This window comes from Plectropomus leopardus, chromosome 1 (assembly GCF_026936395.1).
Source record: "Plectropomus leopardus strain MGB_pleo_1.0 chromosome 1, ASM2693639v1, whole genome shotgun sequence".
In the NCBI taxonomy this organism is placed as follows: Eukaryota; Metazoa; Chordata; class Actinopteri; order Perciformes; family Serranidae; genus Plectropomus; species Plectropomus leopardus.
Genome location: NC_142176.1, coordinates 8,702,945 through 8,725,113, shown reverse-complemented (window position 1 = coordinate 8,725,113; position 22,169 = coordinate 8,702,945). Strand labels below are relative to the sequence as shown.

Below are 22,169 nucleotides of genomic sequence, written 5' to 3'. Positions count from 1 at the left end.
AAGTGAGCAATCTATGTAAAAGTATTAAAACTGCTGTTTCTGGCGTGTGAAGGAAAAAAATCACAATTGTAAAAAAAAAAAAAAGGCAAAGCAGACACACCCACATTTTTCCCCAGTGCTGAATTTTGACATTAAAACATTGAATTAAAAGAAAAATCAAATTCATTTTTCAAACTGTTTTTGTATTTCCTGCCCCCGTGGTGGTCAGAATATCAATAAACAAGTGATGATCTTTTATGACTGCAGGAAGTCTGTCAGTGTTGAGATTTCAAAAAATGTGCATCTCTAAAATGTTGGCTTTCCAGAAACTAAGGTGACACATTTATTCTTTAACAGTCTGAAAAGGATTCAAAAGGAGCGACAAGTTATTCGCAACTTGCCAGAAACAGTGCAAATACCCCCCAAACTGGAGTTATGACAGCGTTATGAAATTCCACAAAGACTTTAACCGAAGCAAAGTCCGCTCATACAGCTCCCCTCTGCAGCTATCAGCTGTGAAACACACATCCTCTACATGCTTTCATTGGACGGCCCTGCTTCCTTAATCACTGTTTTTAATAACCCGGGTGCCTGCTCACTGAATAGTATTGACTCACACCAAAGATGAAGGCCGTATATGTGTTGATGTCAATGTGCAATCCACCTTTTCCTTTCATAGAAATACTGCCATTCGTTTGCATTTTGCCTCTGCTCTCACATCTTCTGAAAACGTTGTTAATCTTGACCCTTAGTCCTCCTCACTGTTATGACTTCCTCCTGACAGCTCAATTCTTTCTGCCTGGCACAGAGTCTCCAGTGTCTAAGCTGCATGTTTCATTTGTTTTAGTTTAAAAATAATTTTATATGTATATATATATATATATATATATATATATATATATATATATATATATATATATATATATATTTATTTATTTTTTTTTTTTTCTTTAAATACTCTATTTAATCAGAGGGGCTCACTTTAAAAGGAAAACGGTTTGTCAAAATCTCACTGTTAAATCATTAATGTGAAACAAATTTAAAAAATTAAAATTGTACTTGGCAGATGAACTATTTAATTTTTGGCATCACGGGTTCTGTAATCTAAAATGAGGCACACCTTTTATCCAGAGCAAGAAGACTTTATAAAGAAAAGCAACAAAACAGAAAAAAACATTGTTATTAATTAGAACCTGTCATATTTTTTTAAAGGTTTTGTTGTTTTTCTTTGTGATTGATTGTTTATTAATTAGATCTTGCCAGTCAATCATAAAACACACTGAAACACAATGTTGAAGACAAACAAAAAGCTAATTATTAAGCAACAACAAGCAGAGGATGTGATCTAACATTGGAAATATCCAGAGAAGATGCTATCAGGGTCACCCACATTACATATATATGTTTATTTCTGTATTTTGTGCATGTCATTGAGCTATCAGTACACCCACAGTAATACAAAAATTTATTGTAGGATGTTTTCAACAACTCTTCCAGTTTTTTTTTGTTTTTTTCACTTGAAGTAAGGTAACATTAGAACTTATGAATGAAAAGATGCCAGTTTAAGAACTCGGCCGGCAGGATAAATCTGGGTAGAGGTCAATCACACTATAGTTGAACTTGTCAAGTGGAGGGTGAAATAAGATGGTACGAGACAGGTTGCATCTTGATTTCATGAATATATTAATTCACTGTCCTTATTAATTTAGTGGTCATTTAACTAAGGTTATCACATTGAGAATAAAACACTTTAAAAGTAATAGCAAAAAAAGTGGTAAAAAACACATGGAGATGTAGATCGGTTTTACTTGTTTTCATAGCAAACTTTTAATTTTTGTTACACTTTGTTTAAAGCAAAACTTAACATTGTATTTTTTTGTTTTCTTTTACCCTTTTACCCTTCTTTTACCCGGGTTAGTTTCAGTCACGTATGATGTGGAAATTAGGTTTAAGATGCTTTAAACTGGATGATAGCACAATTAAATCAGTTTGACGTTGATGATTTATCTATCTGACGTTAGTCTGAAGACATTGATTTGTTGCACCCAAGAATTATTACTAAATTAACTTGCATGTGATCACATCCATACAGAGACAGTCCTGAGACATTGTGGAGTGAAAGTCAACATGAAGTTGTCTGACGGTGGTCCTTCTGATCGTGGATTGAACGATGGCGCCATCTACCACTCCTCACCTGGAAGTGCAAGACCTGATTAAGGACTTTGGTGTATTTCTGCTCCATATCTGGTTGTTTGGGAAGGAAACTGTATCACACACAGGAGGGTTATACTCAGGGTTGATCTTTTCAGAATAGTAAAAAGTTTCTATTGGATAGCATTAAAATTATAATGAAATATGACACTGAATTGGAACAAGGTTTTAATTCTCATTTAAACAGTGGCAACGCTCATCTCAGCCTCATAAAAGAGAGTATTTGGAAGGCAGTAGGTTAGAATAGATGAATGGTAAGTGCTGCACAGTGTTACTTTAACCCTTTGATACCTCAGCAAATAATCTTGATTTCTTTCTAAAACATGCAAAGAGCAACAAGCCAACTTAACAAGAAGTAGCCCAAAAAATAGCAAGAAATACATTTTTTTTAAAAAGTTACCTGAAAATAAGCAAAATAAATAAATAAATAAAACAAAACAAGAAATTGACCTTTAGAAAGCACTTTAAAAATGTGATCTTATTTAATTTCAAAAACATATTTAGGTTAATTATAAATGTAGTTTTCTGGACATCCCAAAGTTAATTTCAGACCATTTCCTTGTCACCTTTTATTTTTTTTTTCAGTTTGTGGGACATTTCTTGACAAGTTGTTCATTATGTTTTTCCCATGTTTAAAAAAAAAAAAAATCAAACCAATTTCCTGAGGTTACAGAGGTTTTAATACTTATGAAAGGCGTCTAAATGCAGCATCAGATGTCAATCCAGGTGTTAAAGGGTTAAAATGTTAAAATCTTGTTCACTTCCTCGATAAAAATACAAAAATTAGGATATAAGTTTGTCTCTTCACTTATGTAGACATTTTTTATGAATAGACAGAGCAATAGGAGTGTCTGGAGGCCTTTTTAGGCTCATCAACATGACAAACTTAAGAAAAACTTCAAAAGAAAGACAGAAAACTTATCAATGTGACTATTTCTAAGTCGAAAATTTGAGTAACAAAATCAGGGGTTAATAGAAATACAGTCCAGTGTAGTTTAGTAAAGCAGAAAGGATGCTAAGGTGTCTCATCCTGCTTTCCGTGTTTCCATGTTGGCGTTAAAGTTGGTGCACAGTCTCTTGACTCACAGCTCGATGGTGATTTCTGAGGTCAAACAGAAATCTCCTCTCCAGAATGAGTTGTGACACATGTTGTGATTTCACCTTGTGGAAGCAGAAAAACAGATGTCAATCATAATTTTCTCAGAAGTTCATACATAACAGAACATAAGACAATCTCTTACTGTAATATTCAAGTTGCCACAATATGAATAAATGCTTTGCTTTCTTTTAGACCTTTTATTTTGTGTGGTGTTCCAACATGTAATTGAAGCTAATGAGTACATATCAAGTGGAAATATTTATAGCTGTTTTCTGCAACATTTGATCCGCCTTTCCCCCAAAAGTTCATGCTGACATAGTGGGTACTTTTGGTTACTTTGGGTTATTGACTAAAATTCAAATGAAAGTTACATGTGGGTTTGAATTGCCCACAAAACATATTTATAGATCGAGAGATGGGCTCTGCAGAGTTGAAGAGGCTGACTCTCACTGTAGCACTAAATGCATAATTTGTTTTTGTTTATGAAAACGAGGTGTTTTCCACTTTAAAGTGTCTGTACTTGAGTTAGTGTGTTTGGTGAGCGTATAACAGTTGTCATAAAAAATCAGCTTTATAACTATAACAGAGAATATTTATCCCTAAATTTCAGTTTTTTTCATACATTGTTTTCATTTCTTGGTGCTTAAACTGAAGCATAAACTGAATTTCTGACAGTAATTTCTGTCATTCCACATACCTTTATTACTATATATATATATGTTTAGTTGCCTTTGACTTACATCTAAGTCAAATATTTCACAAGGATTCTGATTTGAAATAATCAAATTGAATAAAATCAAGGTTAGTGAACTTCATGCATTGTACCACAAGTAGGTGAATAGAAACAAACCAACCCACCTTATATTTTTTTGTTTGACAACACACTGAAATATAGAATAATTTCCCTACTTTTTATTGTTATTATTTTATCTTATTATTTCCCAAGCTTTCATTCTTGATCCTGAAACCAAAATTGCTCTCATGTTTCCATCCATCTGTGTTTTCATTTGTGTTTCATGCTCTGGTTACAATGCTCCAGTTACTATGTGAAGTAGAGGTTTGGATTAAATGGTTGCTTATTAACAACATTAATAATTCATTGCCTCTTAACAATCCCTGGAGTCCAAGTATGGATCTTAGCTGCATCATCTGTTTCATACAATATGACATTTTGGATACATAAGTATAATCCTTGTGTCTGAAATGCAAATTCAGCGCAGCAGACTGAGCGTCCAGTGGTTAAAATGACTGGACCTCTCCTGCAACCATAAAACCATTAAAAATGTGTGATTTTTCAAACAGAAACTGCATTTCATTTTCACTGATAATACAAAAGCATATTTTTTTCCAGGGGGCATTGACTTTAAAAATGCCTTTGTTCACAGATTGGCAGTTTAAAAAACTACATGTCTTTGATTAATATATAATAACCATAGAATTCCTTTTTATTGAATATGCATATATGTGTTATTTACCACAACCAAAGCAAACCTTGATTTTCTGCGCATTCCCAGTGGGACACTGAAGCTATAAAGAATGTTTTCACTATTGAATAATGCAAGCAGCAGCAGAAAGGCCTGTAGGCGCGACCAAAACATCAGCCCAATGAAAATTACTGTTTCATTTCCAGGAAAGAGGAAGTAAAAATGCATTAAGGTTTTAAAAATGATCAGCAAGAAAACTTCCTGTTTAACGCCTCTGCCTTCAAAATAAAATGTTATTTTGGTTACCAACTAGAACTCCAGGGACCCTGAGAGCCATAGACTGTATCAAGATAAAGACCTTTATATATAGTCTATGGTGTTAGCTGTTTTTTAATTAAAAATCTGTTTGGGAATATGCACCACGGTAACATAATATTAACTCACATGTTAAAAGCTGTGTCATTTTTTTCCTAATATAGTTTCAAGACCTTTAATATTTCAGTTTTACATGCTGCATCTTCCTAAATGCAGATCTATTTAATTAAATGACCATCCTGCAAACATAAGGTTGGGCAGTATGTCAGCATATTGGCATGGAGAGTGCCAGGTACAGAGGGTTAAAGGATTTCCACCACTTTATTTTTGCACCAGGGGCCCCCAGTAGGTAAATGCGGCCATGCTTGCACAAGATGAAACGAGATAAGATAAGCCTTCACTTATCCCCAGAGAGAACATTTAGGTTGTTTCAGTAGCACGAGGACAGAAATAAGAACAGGTAAATAGAGAAAAAAACGAATAATAGATAACATCATACACCAGACTACAATATATTATGATAAAGTGATGATACCAAGGTGCTAATTATAAGTAAAATTTTAAGATTTAATTTTAAGAAATCAATATATGGCCTACCTATGCAGAATAGCATAACATAATATGTATTATACAATACCAATAGTACATACAATTACCATTACCATACCACTACATTATCTAAATGTGATTTATTTAACCTTGATTTATACAGGTAATCTCACTGAGACACTGGGTCTAATTCTCAAGAGAGACCTGTTTCAAACAACAACATACAATATAACAACAATTACTTACAAACAGACAAATCAATAAAAACAGCTTATACAATATTCAGGTAAAAATGCCAAGTGGGAGCAGATCAAATACTAAAACAAGAACAAGTTTCCAAAGATACTTTTACCAGTGGCCTGAAAATAAGTTTAAAATCCCCTAGTGGGATCAAGCTGGACAGCTGTAGCGTGTTCCAGGTTGAAGATGAAGATACAGTGTGTGCATATATATATATATATATATATATATATATATATATATATATATATATATATATATATATATATATATATATATATATATATATATATATATAGTGCAATCCTGTGTTGTAAAATGACAAAGAAACAAATATATTAATCATGTAACTTCGTATGGTATATAGCTTTCCAAATACTGACAAAAAATATGAAAAAACATAACAGACATAGCATACCTAAGGCCAATGCACTCTGTAGGCATCATCTAGCTTTTGAATTAACCTCTTAATAATCTAAGAATTGTTGTCTTACAAATTGATTTGTGTGTTTTGTTTTGTTTTTTTGCTTGTTTTAATTTGTTGTCGCGACTTTTATTTTGAAAAACAGAGCGGAAGTTGTACGTTGATTGTCGCCCGATCAGCAGCAGCAACTTTCTCTTCGTTCCTTCACAACAAGATGGACTGGAATGAGGACGACAATGTGAGTCGGTTTTTCTGTTTATTGTCTAACTGCTTCTTTTACTTGTGTTGTTAATGTTACACCTGAAGAACAGACGGATCTAGTTTGTCCTAACACCATTGTCTCCGCCGGCTGTTCGCATTTACTAGCTGGGTTGCTGTTTAAATTGAGGCTGTCGGTAAATTGCCGTGAGGCGGAATAACCTGTCCTCACGGAGACACATCGACACAGACGCGGCAACTGTCAGTCTGTTAGCTTCGGTGGGCGTAGTTAGCTCGCTGCTAGTTACCTGGCGTTAAACCGTAGCTAACGTTAGCACGCTAATCTCCCCTCAACGGTCAGATTTAGCTCGTTTTCTTCGTGTAGACATTGACGTCCACGTTAGGGAAAGTCTGTTTGACTTGTCTGGGAGACATGATAATGCAGTGACAGCTAACGCGTGTGTTTAACCATTTCTTCGCCTACTTATCTTTATTGTTTTCGTCTTGTATTACGACACTGAAATCCCCTTTAGCAGCTCAGTTCCGGGCTGTTTTTCCGAGAGTCGTTAGCTGCATGTGTTAAAATCCACATGTGTTTATCCTCATTATAAAGCTGACAGAGGTTTGCTCTGCCATATGTTAAGTTAGCCATCTGTGCGGATCATGGCAGCAGACTGTCAAGAGTATGAGTATCAACATCCAGACTGACATAAATAACAGATAAATCCCAGGGGGGTGGAGAACTGCAGCCAGGGACAGCTGAGGTAAAGGAGCAGTTCACCCCAAAATACAAAATTAGCTCCTAAACTCACATTCATGACAGTTAAACTCTTCTGACAATTAAAGAGCAACTGGACACAACAATATATCTTAAGTAGCCTCCTCCAACAATTACAGATTTCTTTTAACATCTCCAAAATAACGTGACATGTTTATTACAATCATCATGCAGTCACTAGAAGTGGGCAAAATAGAAAAAAAAAAATGTCCATCAAGTATATTTAACACTTGAAACCTGGATTGACATCAGTTTTCTTGTGATGTGTTCAGACACCTTTCACAAACATTTAAACGTGTGAGACCCGAGCAAATTGGTTCAATTTCTGTCCAAAAAAGCAATCAGCATCTTGGCATAAAATGTCCAGCAAACTACAGGAAAGCATTTAAAGGTGACAAGAAAATTGCCTAAAAATTAATTACAAAAAATAAAAAAGAGAGATAATTATTAGAAAAAAATATGGGATATTGTTATAATTATATATTGAAAATAAGGTTACAGAAAAATTTGCTGTATATTTATTTTTTCTATTTGTTATTTTTAAATTGTTCAGGTCAATTGTTTTTGTGTTTTTACTTTTCATTTTTGTGCTAATTTTCAAATGTTATGGTAACTTTTTGCTACTTTTACTACTGAAATCCTTCAGTCAATTATTTGTTTCAGCACTTAATTTTATAACATTATATCGTGATGTATAGTGTATGGGCTTGAAATTTGTTGAGAAACACTTTATTGATCTAATAACCAGACAAAATTGTATATTTTTGCCCAATGCACTAAATTAACTAACTTACCAAATCAAGGGAGTTTATCAAGGTGATGGAAAAGTTGTATAAAAATCAAAATCCAATATTGCTTTAAAGAGCCCCTGTTCAGTAATTAGTATTATTAACTCTGGTCTAATTCACCCAGAGATGATATGTACAGCAGTACTGCTGCACGATGTGCTAAAAAAAATCATATCCCAATTATTTTGACAAAAATTGTGATTGTGATACACACATGATTTTAAATTTCATTTTCACTGAAAAAAAAGTTTCAACAAAAAAAGCTGATTATGTGATTTTTGCTAACATGTTCTGTTCTTACATCTGAAATATGATTTATAGCTTAGGGCATCCCTGTAGTGCCACAGTGCTTTATTTGTAATGGTATGTTATGACACATTTTACACGAAGAACATTGTGGGTCCTGCAATTTGGATACTGCAATAATATTTTGATGTATTATGCAGCCTTATACAACAGTATAAACAGTTTTTTGTCTAATCCTAACAGCTCATGCACAAAATCCTGATGTTTTGCATTTTTTCTGTAGTTGAAAATGTTAAGCTGCTGGGTGACCACAGTGAGTGATCAGCTCTGATCGCTTAAAGGCCCCGGGCGTCTGATTGTTTGACTGGCTTAAATCAGTAAAGCTATTGTTCTCTGCCAGTTTAAGGTTTCCATGTGGACCACATTGGACCAAATCAGTGTGTTTTCCTTCTGTAATGTATTGCAGGGTCATGGCCACATGCATGATGGCTGCCAACACGGACATCAAGGTCATTCTCACAGTCACGGGCCGAGAGCGGCGCACCCCTTCATGGCAACTTTTCACGGACAGTCAAGATCAGATCAGGGGATGGACATCAGTCAGCAGCCGAAGAGACGGTCGCATATGGACGACAGCGGCAGTTGGGACATAGTGAAGGCGACTCAGTAAGTGGTGGAAAGTTAGCTGAGTCAACTGATGGACATTAATGTGTAGTACACATACATGCAATGCCACAATTGTCAAAGAAGAAAGACAGTCAGTACATTTTAAATAAGTTTGGCTAAATACTCTTTCTTAAAACTGTGTGGTCATCTGATATTTTGACCCATTGGACTTCTTTTTAGAGATTATGCTTCATTTCCCAATCTGTTACTAATGGGAATTATTGCCCAAACAACACTAATAAAACCTAAGTTGTAAAAAAATAAAATTTAAAAGATATTTCATAACAGTACAGAAAGGCGTTTTTTATTGTACTATTATATAATGTGCAACCACATCAATGTTTTGACACACTTCCTCTTTTTCTCAGTTTGCAGATGACCCTGTAAAATGTTTGTCAGATAATATTTTTTGCGGTATGCAGGATCAAATAGGGGTTTTTTTTTGGCCTTAAACATTGATAGCACACTAAAACTGCTGCAGCCCTTCAACCAATCACTAAATTAAAAACCAGTTCAGAATGTAAAATAGACCAACTCATAACCTCAAATTTAAACCTCAAACACCGGATTCTCAAATGGTAGTTTCTATTTCCGTTTGTGTTTTCTCTGTTTATGTCCAAAAAAATACCTCTAAACACTTTCTGCCTTAGTTTGGTACTAGAAATGTTTAAGGAAGATAACATTCGAATATATAGAAACTGTGGAATATACTACACCCCTTATGTCTTTACTGTGAATTTTAAGCACTGACAAGCGCTTGATCAACATGTTTGCACAGGAGTTGCACAACGCAACTCAAGGAACATACAAAGGCTTTCAGAGGTCTGTGTTTAATTATCAGTCAGAGGGCGATGATTCATTTTGTCCTGTTTAAAAGCAGCTTAGAAAAAAAAAGACTACACAAGTCTGTCAGCGGGCTTCAGATGAGATTTGTATATAGAAGTCGCAGCTAACTGATGAGTGAGCTGAGGTGCAGCAGAGCGAAGGTCACTCTTTTTGTTAGACGGGGAGAATAAAAGAAAAGAATATGTGGAGCTGCTCTTATCTGCCGATTCATCTCACTGACACAAACCCTGGCAGTGGAAACAATGTGCTCCACGTGCGTTTTTTCCCCAAAAGGTTTCATATACATTACAGACAAAACTGATATTAGCATACCTGAAAATAGTATCAAAGATATAATGCAAGATGTACAAAAATCTCAAAAAGTAACAGAACCGAAAAAAATAAATGATTAAACTAGCAGGGCACTCGTAACGTGCAGACCTCTGTCAAAGCCAGTAGTCCATGATGTGAAAATCGAAAAGCAAAACCACTATATATACTGTATGTTATGATATAGTTCCTTCGTATTTCTGGTGGGGTTTATTTCAGACAGTTCACTTTTTGGTGTGAGTGAGTTGCATGAAATGTGTATTTTACATTTCCATAGCCACACCCTAGTTTAAGAAATAAGTGTTACAATTGCACCAGTTCCCCCATGAAACCAGTCCTTAAGTGTCCCATAACAACTGCTTTCTCGAGAAGTTTGACATGAAGGCGACCCCAGAGGGTAACTGGTTCCCCTGAACATTGATTGTCATATGGAGTCATTGTATTTGTACAGTTAGCAATTTTTTGCCTCCATTGAACTTTACTACCATCTACTGGATTTTAAAGAACCTCTGAAACATAAGTTAGAGCGTCTTTAGCTTCTGTACTGTGATGTATCTCCCCGTATAACGTATATTTTTGCGGTGCACAGTTACACTACAGATTTATGTGAAATCCTTTGCATTTCATTGGACCACTAAAAAGTGGGCGGGCATAGTTTAATACAGTATGGAGCTACAGAGGCAGCACAGTTGGCTACACTCACACCTCCCTCGGTAAATTAGCAGGAGAACAAGGGACAGGTGAATTAATTTAACAGCCATATTATTTTTGAAATTTTAGAACTGAAAAAGTTGTTGCCCACTAATATCCAAATACACATCTCTCCTTATATCTCTCCATAGTGCTCTGTTAGCTCGTAGCTACTCCAACCCCCAAACAGTGAAGTGTTTCTTTGTATGACTGGTGTAGCTAGTTACTCAGAGTCTCTTTTGGCTGGATGAATTTATGTAAACACCCCTGAGTGCGAATGAGTCATCAAACATTCAAAACTGAGTTATCTGGTTTTATAGAGAGATAAAAGACAGGTTTTTGATGTAAAAAAAAGTGCTCATGATGCTGATCTTTTCTCATATATTTGGAGTATTACAGGAGAAAAATGATCAACTAGCACAGTGACACAGGAATAAAACTGGGAAAATGTATTTTTCATTTCTTGGGGACTTAAAGATGTGTTTCTGCCCTGTGATTGGGATCGGTTCCTGAATATAATGGGTTCTTCCTTGAAACATGCTTCATGTTTCCACAGAGTTTCATAAAATCAGGCCAATAGATTTTCTGTAATCCTGCAGACAAACAGACAGACAAACTGAACCGAAATCATAACCTCTTCAGCTGAGGTAATAAAGCAATTACACGTCTGACCGAGGTGTTGCAGAGGTGAACTGCGAGCTGGAGTTACATGCTGCAGATCTTTATCAGCACTGCCTGAAGCTGATATTAAATAAGCTTGATTTTGCTTGACAGTTTTCTGTCTTCTAAGAGCCTTTTAGTTGAAAATGTGTTATTGTTTCTGTCCTGCTTTAACAGTAGTTTTGCTGATTTTATTATTTGTTCTGTATTTAATTTATTTGTTGTTTTTCATGTGGAGCACTGTGAATCTTAAAGCATCAGTCCAGTAGTTATTAATGGTGTGCTTATAAATTGTCTTTCTCTGCGTGATCCGCTCAGGTTCGGTATTCTTGAGCGTTGTAAGGAGCTGGTGGAAGCAGGATACGACGTCAGGCAGCCAGACAAAGAGAACGTCACCCTGCTGCACTGGGCGGCCATCAACAACCGCTCAGAGCTCGTCAAGTAAGACCTGCAGATATCATTTCTATATTATTATAACAGACGTACCAAACAGACATGATTAATCTGTTAATGTAAACATAAAAACATTAAACTGAAGGTTACTCACCACATTTGTCCAAACCCAAAGGCTGTTACTTGCTTACTTTGAGTAAAATTAGGGAAAAACATTGTACTGTGTGCTTGAGGGAATGTGACGCTGTTTGTAGAGAGATACAGAGACATTAATTAATCATGATGAAATTAATTATTTACTACCATGTTTCTGTTTTGAAATCAAAATCACTTCTGTACATTAACATGACGTGCCGTATATCTAAATTAGAATTGCTTCAGTCACAGAGTAAATTTAATTCTAAATGGATTGGTGTTGCAGCTGTCAGTTTAACATCATATTAAAACAAACAGCTTTAATACAGTCAGCCCGTCCTCTGGGACTTCAGGTTTTTCATTTCTTATTGACAGAAGAGTCTGATATAAAACACGATGCTTTGAGCAATAATAAACAGCTTTACAGAAAAGTCATCCAGAAAACGTATAGAGATAACTGAGCTGATATACAACAATCTCAACACGAAATGCTATGAACTGTTGACACAGAAGTTAGTTTTAACACTTTTTTTTTCTTTGTATCTTCCCTGACAGGTATTATATTTCTAAAGGGTCGATAGTTGACCAGCTTGGAGGAGACCTGAACTCTACTCCTCTTCACTGGGCCATAAGGTGACTAAATGACTACAAGGGGATTCATTGCTGGGGTTTGGTTTGCTTTTCTATTACAGATTTTTATTAAATCCTGGTTTAATAATTTACTTATCATTTCTCTGTTGATAGATAAAAACAGATTTTTTTTGTTTTCTGCAGCTTTAGGCTGCCCTTAAAACATTTTTGATGTGTGAGTATCTTTGGATCTTGTTCACGAGTCGGCGTAAAAGGGAGGGTGAGATGGACAGGCAGTTTGGTGCAGCGTCAGCAGTGAAGCGGGTGTCGTACAGGACAGTTGTGGTGAAGAGGGAGCTGTTCCTGATTTACCGGTCCGTCTACTTTCTGACCTTCACTGATGGTCATACGTTTTGGGTAATGACCAAAAAGAATGAGATTGCTGATACAAGCGGCTTCATTGAGTTTCCTCTGTGAGGTGGCTGGGATCAGGCTTATAGTATCCGTGCACGCGAAGGTCCCCTTTGGTCCGTGTGACATAAGTGTCATCATCCTCCCACGTCCACAAGGGTCTGCATGGACCCCCGTGTGGACGTCCATGTGCAGCCAAATATTCATATATCATATATCTCATCTGGCCTCTAGGGGTCTCCTAGAAGGAGCTGTAAAATTTTGCTAAGGAGAGGGAAGCCTGTAATGGCTCACTTATCCTGCTTCCCCCTTAACCCAGCCACTGATAACCAGAAGATAATGGATGGATGAATAAATTAGCAGTTATTATGTTTGAAACACTGCATCTCTGATGGATTCCCACTTCTCATTTTTGAGACATCGCAGATAATATTTTTACAGAACTGGAGGAGACTTTGTTCTTTGGTAGTGTGTAAAACTGCATAACAACTGAAACAGCTGAAATGAAACATAACAGGAATGATGCAGTTTGCTTCTGCATGTCGACTTGTTTTGTAATTTAGTTTCTTCAGTGCTTCCTCCATAAAGCTGTCTGTGGTTTTTGTCAATGATGAGGCAGGGCCACCTCTCCATGGTTATCCAGCTGATGAGATACGGAGCAGATCCCTCCATCGCAGACGGAGAAGGTTACCGCTCTCTCCACCTCGCTATCCTCTTTCAGCACATGGCCATCGCAGCTTATCTTATGGCTAAAGGACAGGTCAGACTCCACACACACTCTGGACTTTGCCGTAACATCTTTACTTCTGTTAACAGCTTTTTCTCATCACATTAGTAGAGGTCGCTCGGAGCAAGTTTATTTTTCCTGGTTGGTAATCCTCTCATTTGCCTCTTTGCCTGCAGGAAGTCGATGGACCTGACTGCAATGGACAAACACCACTGATGTTGGCAGCCCAGAAGATTATCGGGTAAGCACCATAATCCTTTATAGATAAACTTTAAACCCCACTGTGAATACCCAAATATTATTATATAATGACACTGCAAATTGGAGTCTTGTCTGTGATGATTTTTACAGTTACAAGAGGTTTGTCTGAAAGTATCATGTTGTCTGCCCGGATGTTTTACATAAAACCACAGTGTTAAATTGAGAAAAAAAATTCAAATTAGAAAAGATGGGAATGATATGTGGAAAAAAAGGTGTCTGCATCATAGCTTCTTTTTTTATATTTTTGTGGCTTTATTAAAAATGTACAGCAAAAGTATAACAACTAGGTCTTCAGATGTAATAACACTAACTGTCTGTTAGTCTGTAGAATAAGTTAAGCATCTTATACAGACTTGAAGTAAATTCATGACCTCTGGACATTAGTTTCCAGAGAGGTTAATGAAAAATAAACACATTGTTTTTTTTCATAGGCCTGAACCCACAAACTTCTTAATCAAAAATAACGCTTCTGTGAGTGCTGTGGACAAAGTGAACAGGAACACTCCCCTGCACTGCGCAGTGCTGGCAGGAAATGTAGATGCCGCCCACATCCTGCTGGAGGCCGGGGCCAGCGTGGACGCAGAAAACATCAACGTAAGTCTTACAGTGTAGATTCCAGTCTGCTGTCACACTGTGAGAAACACATGCTACTACTCAGAAACTTATTTCTCTCAGTGCTAAATGACCAAAGGAAGTCTGGACACTCTGCAAGCTGAGAAAAAATAGATGTCACTGGAATTGTGTGACCATCTGGCATCAAGAGTGAATCAATGTTGCATTTTGCTGCCAGTGTAAAATGTTGAAGAGGATACTTAATGTATCAGTATCTCAAAAGCACTGGTTATATTTTGCAATTTTGACAGTTGGGGTGGTAAAACAGAGTTCTGGTGCAATACTTCTATTTTCCTAGGTAGTACAGCTGCATTTAAGTACTCTGAGGGTATTAAAATCAATTCAATGTATAACTCATGCTTGACAACTGAAAAGCTCTTCCATTAAGATGGAAATTTGAACCCTCTAGTGCACAGATACTAGGAGTGTTTTTATTAATGGTTAATTTGCCCAAATTGAAACTATGAATGTAAAATATGCTTAATGGAAACACATCAACTAAAAAAAAACTCCCATTTATTGCAAAGAAGTTTTTATGCTTGCATGAGCTGGTATTTTAGATGATTTGAAAAATCCATATATCACAAAACTGCAATGGAAAAAAATGAAAGTGTTATGTACTTGTCAGTAGGGACTGGCTCTCTCGGACATGATGCAGCAGGCACTACAAGAGGTGTTACTGCATCACATCACCTCTTCAAAAGTTGAGCCGATCATCCGAAAGTTCAGAATCAAAGAAATCACCTCCCAGAAATCCCTCATATGTTGCCGCTCCTACGTATAAGGGGCTTGCCTTTCATGATCGCTTGTATAACACGCCTGCGTGGCCTTGGATTGGAAATAATGACAGCTGTGCTGTGGAATATATATAATATAATATATATAATAAATGAAGCCTATGTCCCTGGTGTTTTTAATGTTTTGTCTGCAGGGTCACACGCCCATCGACTTGGCCCACCAGGTGCACAGCCCACTGCTCATCCACATGCTCAACCACGTCAAACAGGAGAGGATTCGCTCCAACTCGCGCTGCCTGCGGCTTGTCAACAGATACAGGGTAAACACATGCTCAAGACTGCATGTCTCTAGTAAATTCTAAGTGTAAAAAAAAATCTAAGTGTAACACCGTACTGTTATATTTTCTAGGTCTTTCTGCAATTTTTGCTCTGCACTGCCATGTTTGGAAGTGTGGGCGCCATAGTTGATATGAACTCAGAGTCGTGGTTGCTCAAAGGGATCCTGCTGGCCTGTGTGATAGGTGTGATCAATCTGGCCTCAAGGTGAGGACACATTTCCACTGAGCTGGTCTCATGACATTTCGGTCCTGAATGGAGAAAGAATAAAGAAACCCATGTTGTTCCAGTGCTCATGAGCTACGTCTGCATGTCGTAAAAAAATGTTTGTTTCTGAACAGGAACTTCCCAAGTCCGGCCTTTCAGACTCTCCTACCAGCGACGGCTCTCATGGCTTCAGTGTTCTGGATGCTCGTCACCTGGTGCCTCTGGTTCCTGCCAGATATCCTTTCTTTGAAGGAAACAACACCTTGAAACAGTTACGCAACATTTGTGTTGAGAGTTTGTTTCATTGCATCCTCTCACCCACATAGGAGAGAGATTTAAAGGCAAAACCAGTGATCCTTCATCAGGTCAGCCCATCAGAATCAATGAAAAGACCAATTTCTGCAATGCAGCTATAAGACAGGTTACATTAAAGTATGGCATGTTGTCATGCTGACTTTTAAAAGCCTCCAATACCTGTCTCCCACTGCCTCCCCAAATCTGAACTGTCATACCCTTTTTATTTTTTATTTTTATTTTGTTCCTCGTATTTGTTCATCTGTTTCATGTGAGCATCTTTTAGTATGGTTTCTCGTCATTCGGGTTTGTTTTCGTGGTTCTGGGTAATGTAGTAAGTCTGCATCAGTTGAAGGCGTAGAAAAGCCCTGTGACTGTAATTTTTTAGTAAACAGAGATGTGACTGCTGAGAAAACACTGCGGGGTTAAACGTGGTGCAGTGAAGTATTCACTGTGATCATTGGCTGGTGAACTCAGCAGCTAATTTTCCTTCAGTTTTTATGTAATATTTGGTATTTCACCTTTTTGATCATCTGATGAATGTAGAGTTTCTTAACCTTTGACCCCCACATGGTCCCAGCGCCACAGTTCAGGTCTTGTTTACTCTGAATGCCACAGCTCTGCTCTACTACTACCTCCGCTCCTGCAGGACCGACCCAGGCTTCGTCAAGGCAACCGAAGAGGAGAAGAAAATGGTGAGAGGGCCATTAAAAGTTAGACGCTGGATTATATTATGTTGCATGTAAAATCAGACAAATAACTGCATTTTTTTGGTGTGTTTGTTTGTGTTATCAGAATGTGTTGATGTTGGCTGAAGCCGGCTGTCTGGACCCCAGAATATTCTGCACTTCCTGCATGGTGAGGCTCTGAATGCAAAACCTTCACTCTTTACACTGTTTAATCAAAGCAGACATTAACAGCCTGTTGTGTTTGACATTTTTCACAGATAAAGAAACCAATGAGAACAAACCACTGCTTCTACTGTGACGCCTGTGTGGCGAAGCAGGATCACCACTCCATCTGGATCAACGGCTGCATCGGTACGACAGATTGTAGCAAGTAACAAGTGATAGCAGCTGTCAAAAAATACAGTAACGTCTGTTTCTAGTTTGAGCGCACATTCATGAACAATTCTCAAAATGGGTTAGTTTAGTAACTGAAAAGGTTTCATTTGGATCTGCATTAAGAAACGTGTTGGTGAGACTGGGCCAGGGATATGTACTATAGAACAAAAATTAAATTGTCCTGTTGCACAATCTTAAAAATCATGAAGTTGACGATTTGATCAAAATCTGTAAACAGTTTTTTAAAAAATATTCTGCCAATTTAATTTAAAGAACAAACAAGACTATTAGGGGACGTAGTGAGAAATATTTTTTTTGTAATACTTTTCTTTTACATATGAATGTTTGTTTCGGAAATATGGACAACAGACACAACAAAAGCACAAAAACGTGCTAATGAATAAACTGTGTTCATATTAGAGATTATTTGTGACTAGATTGCTAATATATGCTTGATGACATAAATTGAAAATTACAACAAATTGATGCTACAAAAATGTTTTCTTTCAAGTAATATTACATTAACTAATTAACCATCAGTAACTGCAGTTATTACACAGTGTATAACTTTATTTAATGTATCTGAGCATGTACCATGCAGGTTTTAACTTATTAAAATGTGATAAGTTATTATAGTTGCCAACTATTGTTACGATATCAGCTCCTTCACGTGTGCATACTTTTGAATTTTGATCTTTCACATGAAACACTTGTTGTCTTCCAGGTGCGAGGAACCATCACTACTTTGTCCTCTTTCTGCTGTCCCTCATGCTGATGGGAGCCTGGATGTTCTACGGCTGCCTCACATGTGAGTGATATGACCTAAGAGCGTGATGATGGTATCAGACACAGTTTTATATTTACACTGGCTGTGTATATTTTTCCTTCCCAGACTGGTCGACTCACTGCGTGCTGCATTATGAGGAGCAGGGCCTGTGGGGCGTGGTCTCTGCCCTGGTCAGCTGCTCTCCCTGGCTGCTCAGCGTCTTCCTGCTGGCCTTTTATCACACCTGCTGGTCCGGCTTGACCCTGCTGCTGCAGCTCTACCAGGCGAGTGGCAGCTTAGAGGCTGTTAAAAAACTTTCTGCTGACCTATGAAAATTGTTTTCTCTAACCCTTTTGAAATGAAGAGAGACCTCGGAATTATCTGCCTTTAGAAATGAAATATTTTTAATTGATTAAACTAATTGATTCGATAAAATTAGATATTTTTGTAGTCTTATAAAAGCTTGCAAATGTAAAATAATTTAGATTGCCTATTAGAATGGAATATCCAAAATAATCCTAATGATAAAGCATGAAAATAACAGAAACTATACTATATAACATATTATATTATTGGTTTTAAAAAATCTCCATATTTATTGCAGTACGCAATTCTAAAATCATCAGTTGTCATCCAGTCAACACTGACTTTGTCCTCTGCAAACGTCTCAGCCATCTGTCAGCAGCATGTCCTGGGGAGCTGAGTGGACAGTGCTGACCTGTCTTTACCAAGCTGACTGAAAGCAAAACATTTACTGAACCGAAACAGTTTTCACGTCAGCTTCAAGGGAAGAAATCAACAGTGTTTGTACGTATAGATCCACAGACAGACTGAGATCCTTGATCAGTTAATGTAGATATGGTTTATAATTTCAATGTCAACTTCAAATACGTACACGGCGAGATGTCAGCGTGATTTAAATGGCTGTCTGTGCAGATAACACTTCATTGAACGTGACTGTGGCTGATCTGCGTGAGACGCAGCAGTGTGGATTCATACATTCAAAAAAATGGAAGTGTGTGTGTTCCGCGAAACACGAAACTGATGCAGATCAAGAACTGCTAAAAATTATTTCAGTGTTGAGTGTCCATTAGAAACAGTCTCCTGTTTCTATAATGATTTCTGTCTCTTCATCTTTGAAAATGTAAAATCATGGAAATATTCAAACGAGTGGTAAGAGAGTCCAAACCTGTTGAGCCAGCAGATTAAATCTCATTCTGTTTACACACACAATGAGCGTCTGTTGTGTCCTCGTGATGACTGATGTTTGTCCTTTGTCTCGGAGCAGATTGCCTTCCTGGGACTGACCACAGCAGAGCGGATGAACCTGACGCTCCACCAGAGGAAGCTCCGACAATCCGCCTCCCTCAGACAGAATCCATACAAGTGAGTTGATATTAGATATTAGTCGTTATTTAGTGCAGTACTCTTAATGTTTGCAAAATTCTTTATAAATGTATTTTATTTTGTTTGGCATCTTCTGTGCACATCACAATCTTTAAATAAGGCCTTAATTCGTATTAAAAAGTCTTAAATCACTATTTTAGAAGTATTAATTATGCTGACGAAACATGGGCAGTAGGACGTGTGAGCTGATGTTTGCAAACATCCACAGAGAGCTTTGAGCTTTGAATGTGTGCTGCTCATTTTCTATATTATTACTTTTTCTCAGCGTATCTCAGTGCAAGTCTGACAAAAAACCTAGGCTGTGATTTGAGATTGAATCAGGACTTCAGTGACATGAAACATGAGCTATACTTCAGACATTTTCAAATTTTATTCTACATTAAATTATGTATTTTTAGGTTACTGAAGCTCAATAATGGCTTAACTGAAAAGTTGTGATCCATTTTGCAGCCTTTCTTAGTCTTGACTTCAGTCACAATGAATTAAAATGAGTTGTCTGAGGCATCAGTTTAGGGATGGTTCAGTTTGTATGAGATAAATTATCGCTGAGAATTGAACAGCATGTCGACTTTAGGGGAGCTAAAGTCCCGCAGGGATTGATGTATTTGCTCAAATTCTGGTTTGACAAGCTGGAGATCTCACTTTCCTTTCCTTGGCTGCAACTCAGGTCGTGAGGACATTTTTCTCACGTGAAGAGAAGTGCTGTTATTGTTAAGATATAAAAGGCAGTCTTGTAATTTAATCATTTTTGTTGAAATGTTTGAAGATTGAACAAAACTAAACAATGCTGGTTGACGATGTTTTTGCACATTACTGAGAAAAAGATTTTACACACAGTATTGCGTAGATCCTCCACCCTACAAATATTATTTCATACAGAAGAGAACAAGCTTGTTTGCTACAAACCCCAGAAAAATTCACATAATTTTAGATATTTTTTCAGTGAAAATGAAAATGCAAACGTTAATCGGTCTAAGATAGCGACTAGAATCACAATAGCTGTACAAAATATCTCAATGACTTTTTTGTGCATATCGTGCAGCCTTTCTACAAAGTCATTTCCAGTCAAAAACTACATTTATAGATCGTCTCTGACTGATCGTCTCTCTGCAGTTTGGGCGTGGTGCGGAACCTGCTGTCCTTCTTCCAGCTGCGTTGTTGTGGCCTCTTCAAACCGGCCGTCATCGACTGGACGCAGCAGTTTCCGCCCGGCCGCGACCAGCACGTGTTCGGACACACCGACATGGTCTGACCTCCCCGCCACCCCTCGCTCAGGGTCAAGGGTCAGACTCTCACAGTGGTTGTGGACCAAAAGCACAAAGTGTATTTATTTATTTTTTTAACGGTTTGGCTCCTTATAAAGAGAGACCACAATACGAGAAGTTGGTAAAAACACAAAGCGTTGTGTAGATATCGTTCCACTCAGTTGCTCTTTGTACAGACTGCTGCTGCCTTATACTTGACCAATGTAAGTGAAATCACAAATGTGTTAATTTGGGTGAGGTTAACGAACCTTTAAAGGTCTAAATCTCAATTGAAGTTTTGAAGATGTTTTTTATGAACACATCAAGCCTATTTTTTATCATCTGTTCTGGGTTAAAAAAAGGATCTTTGTACGTGTAAACAGTTGGTTATATGACTTTTGTAAGAGTTGCATGTGTTTAATAATGAATGACCACTATAGTACTTCAATAAAGCAATGTTGTGCCTGTCTTTTTAACTGAACCTCTGTGGACTCACAGGCGCCTCGATATCCGGGGGTGGACAATATAACGGAAACACTGTACATCAGTAAATATCGCTGTGATGAAGGTCATAAAGATTATTTTGCATATTGACAGAAATTTAGTGGCGACTTTTGAAGTCTCAGTTTGTAGCGTTAAACGAGAATGTTACTTTTTTACCACATTATGTCACTATATTAACAGGTGTTCAGAAAGTTGCTTCAAATGCTTCACATCCAGACGACAAAAATCCAGAAACAGGGAAAGAGATAATACAACAGAAGGGAAAACAAAGTCTGCACACTAAATTATTCTTACATAAATCGAATGCAGACTCTGTGTCTGCATTATTAAATTGTCTGATGAAGAATGTCACCTCGGTGGTAATTAAATTAAATATTTACGGGAGTCTGATCAAGTGTGTGGACGTTCTTTTCTCTTCTCTGCTATTAACAGGTTTGGCAATCACATTTTCTTCTCAAAAGCTCCACTTTTGCTCTGCTATTTTTTTAATTACCAGTGAAACAAATGGTTTTGTGTGATGAAAAAGGAATCTGTTAATTCTTCAGCTATTGTGATTTTTGTTTCCCTGTCAGAAATAAGAAAAAAACACTTCTTTTTTTTTTGTTTTTGACACCCAAAGGTGTCATGTGACAGGAGAGCACATAGCTGGGGGAAAGTTACTTTTGTGGACGAGGAGGATTGATTTCTAAAGACTTTACATTTCCTTTAAATGTACAAATAATTAGAGAAACATCTAAAACCGACATTAGCAAGCTAACATATAACTTTAACCAGTATTAATGGAAATAATGTATTTTTTAAAAGTTTCCCAGGCAAATGGACAATAGTTAAAGTTAAAGCGCTCTCTTTCAGATTGACTTTTCCTCTGTGAATGTTTTCCTCCGTGTTCATCTCGTCTAATTTAATAGTGTAAGATAACGGCTCTAATTTTAGTTTGACAGGGACATCTAATCCCGTCCCGCTCTGCACGGCTGCTCACACATAATTGTTTGGGAAAAATGAACACATTCGTTTGTTAATCACTTGTTGATTATTCTAATTAATTATTGCACAGAATTATTTATGAATGCAAATAAGAT

General features: G+C 37.1%; 1 protein-coding gene and 1 long non-coding RNA gene across 4 annotated transcripts in view; both read left to right on the top strand.

The window, feature by feature from the left end:
* Positions 1–4,658, top strand: part of LOC148190354 (uncharacterized) — a 46,350-nt gene extending 41,692 nt beyond the window's left edge. For all 3 annotated transcript variants that reach the window (XR_015775225.1, XR_015775218.1, XR_015775231.1), the window contains one exon: positions 2,072–4,658. This is a non-coding gene — a long non-coding RNA (uncharacterized LOC148190354). The remainder of the gene's footprint in view (positions 1–2,071) is intronic.
* Positions 4,659–6,375: 1,717 nt separating this feature from the next.
* zdhhc13 (zDHHC palmitoyltransferase 13) lies at positions 6,376–21,055 on the top strand. The gene is made up of 17 exons (XM_088070965.1): positions 6,376–6,479; positions 8,718–8,917; positions 11,741–11,863; positions 12,506–12,583; positions 13,547–13,691; positions 13,835–13,899; positions 14,351–14,513; positions 15,463–15,588; positions 15,678–15,811; positions 15,946–16,048; positions 16,678–16,800; positions 16,901–16,963; positions 17,052–17,145; positions 17,894–17,977; positions 18,062–18,219; positions 19,224–19,321; positions 20,456–21,055. The coding sequence occupies exons 1-17, from the start codon at positions 6,456–6,458 to the stop codon at positions 20,592–20,594; spliced, it is 1,920 nt and encodes a 639-aa protein (XP_087927091.1). The 5' UTR covers positions 6,376–6,455; the 3' UTR covers positions 20,595–21,055.
* The last annotated feature ends 1,114 nt before the right edge of the window (positions 21,056–22,169 follow it).

Coding starts and splice junctions, on each gene's coding strand:
- zdhhc13 (XM_088070965.1), top strand. CDS start 6,456: ATGGACTGGAATGAGGACGACAAT. Junction 8,918..11,740: donor GACATAGTGAAGGCGACTCA/GTAAGTGGTGGA, acceptor TGATCCGCTCAG/GTTCGGTATTCTTGAGCGTT. Junction 13,900..14,350: donor GCAGCCCAGAAGATTATCGG/GTAAGCACCATA, acceptor TTTTTTTCATAG/GCCTGAACCCACAAACTTCT.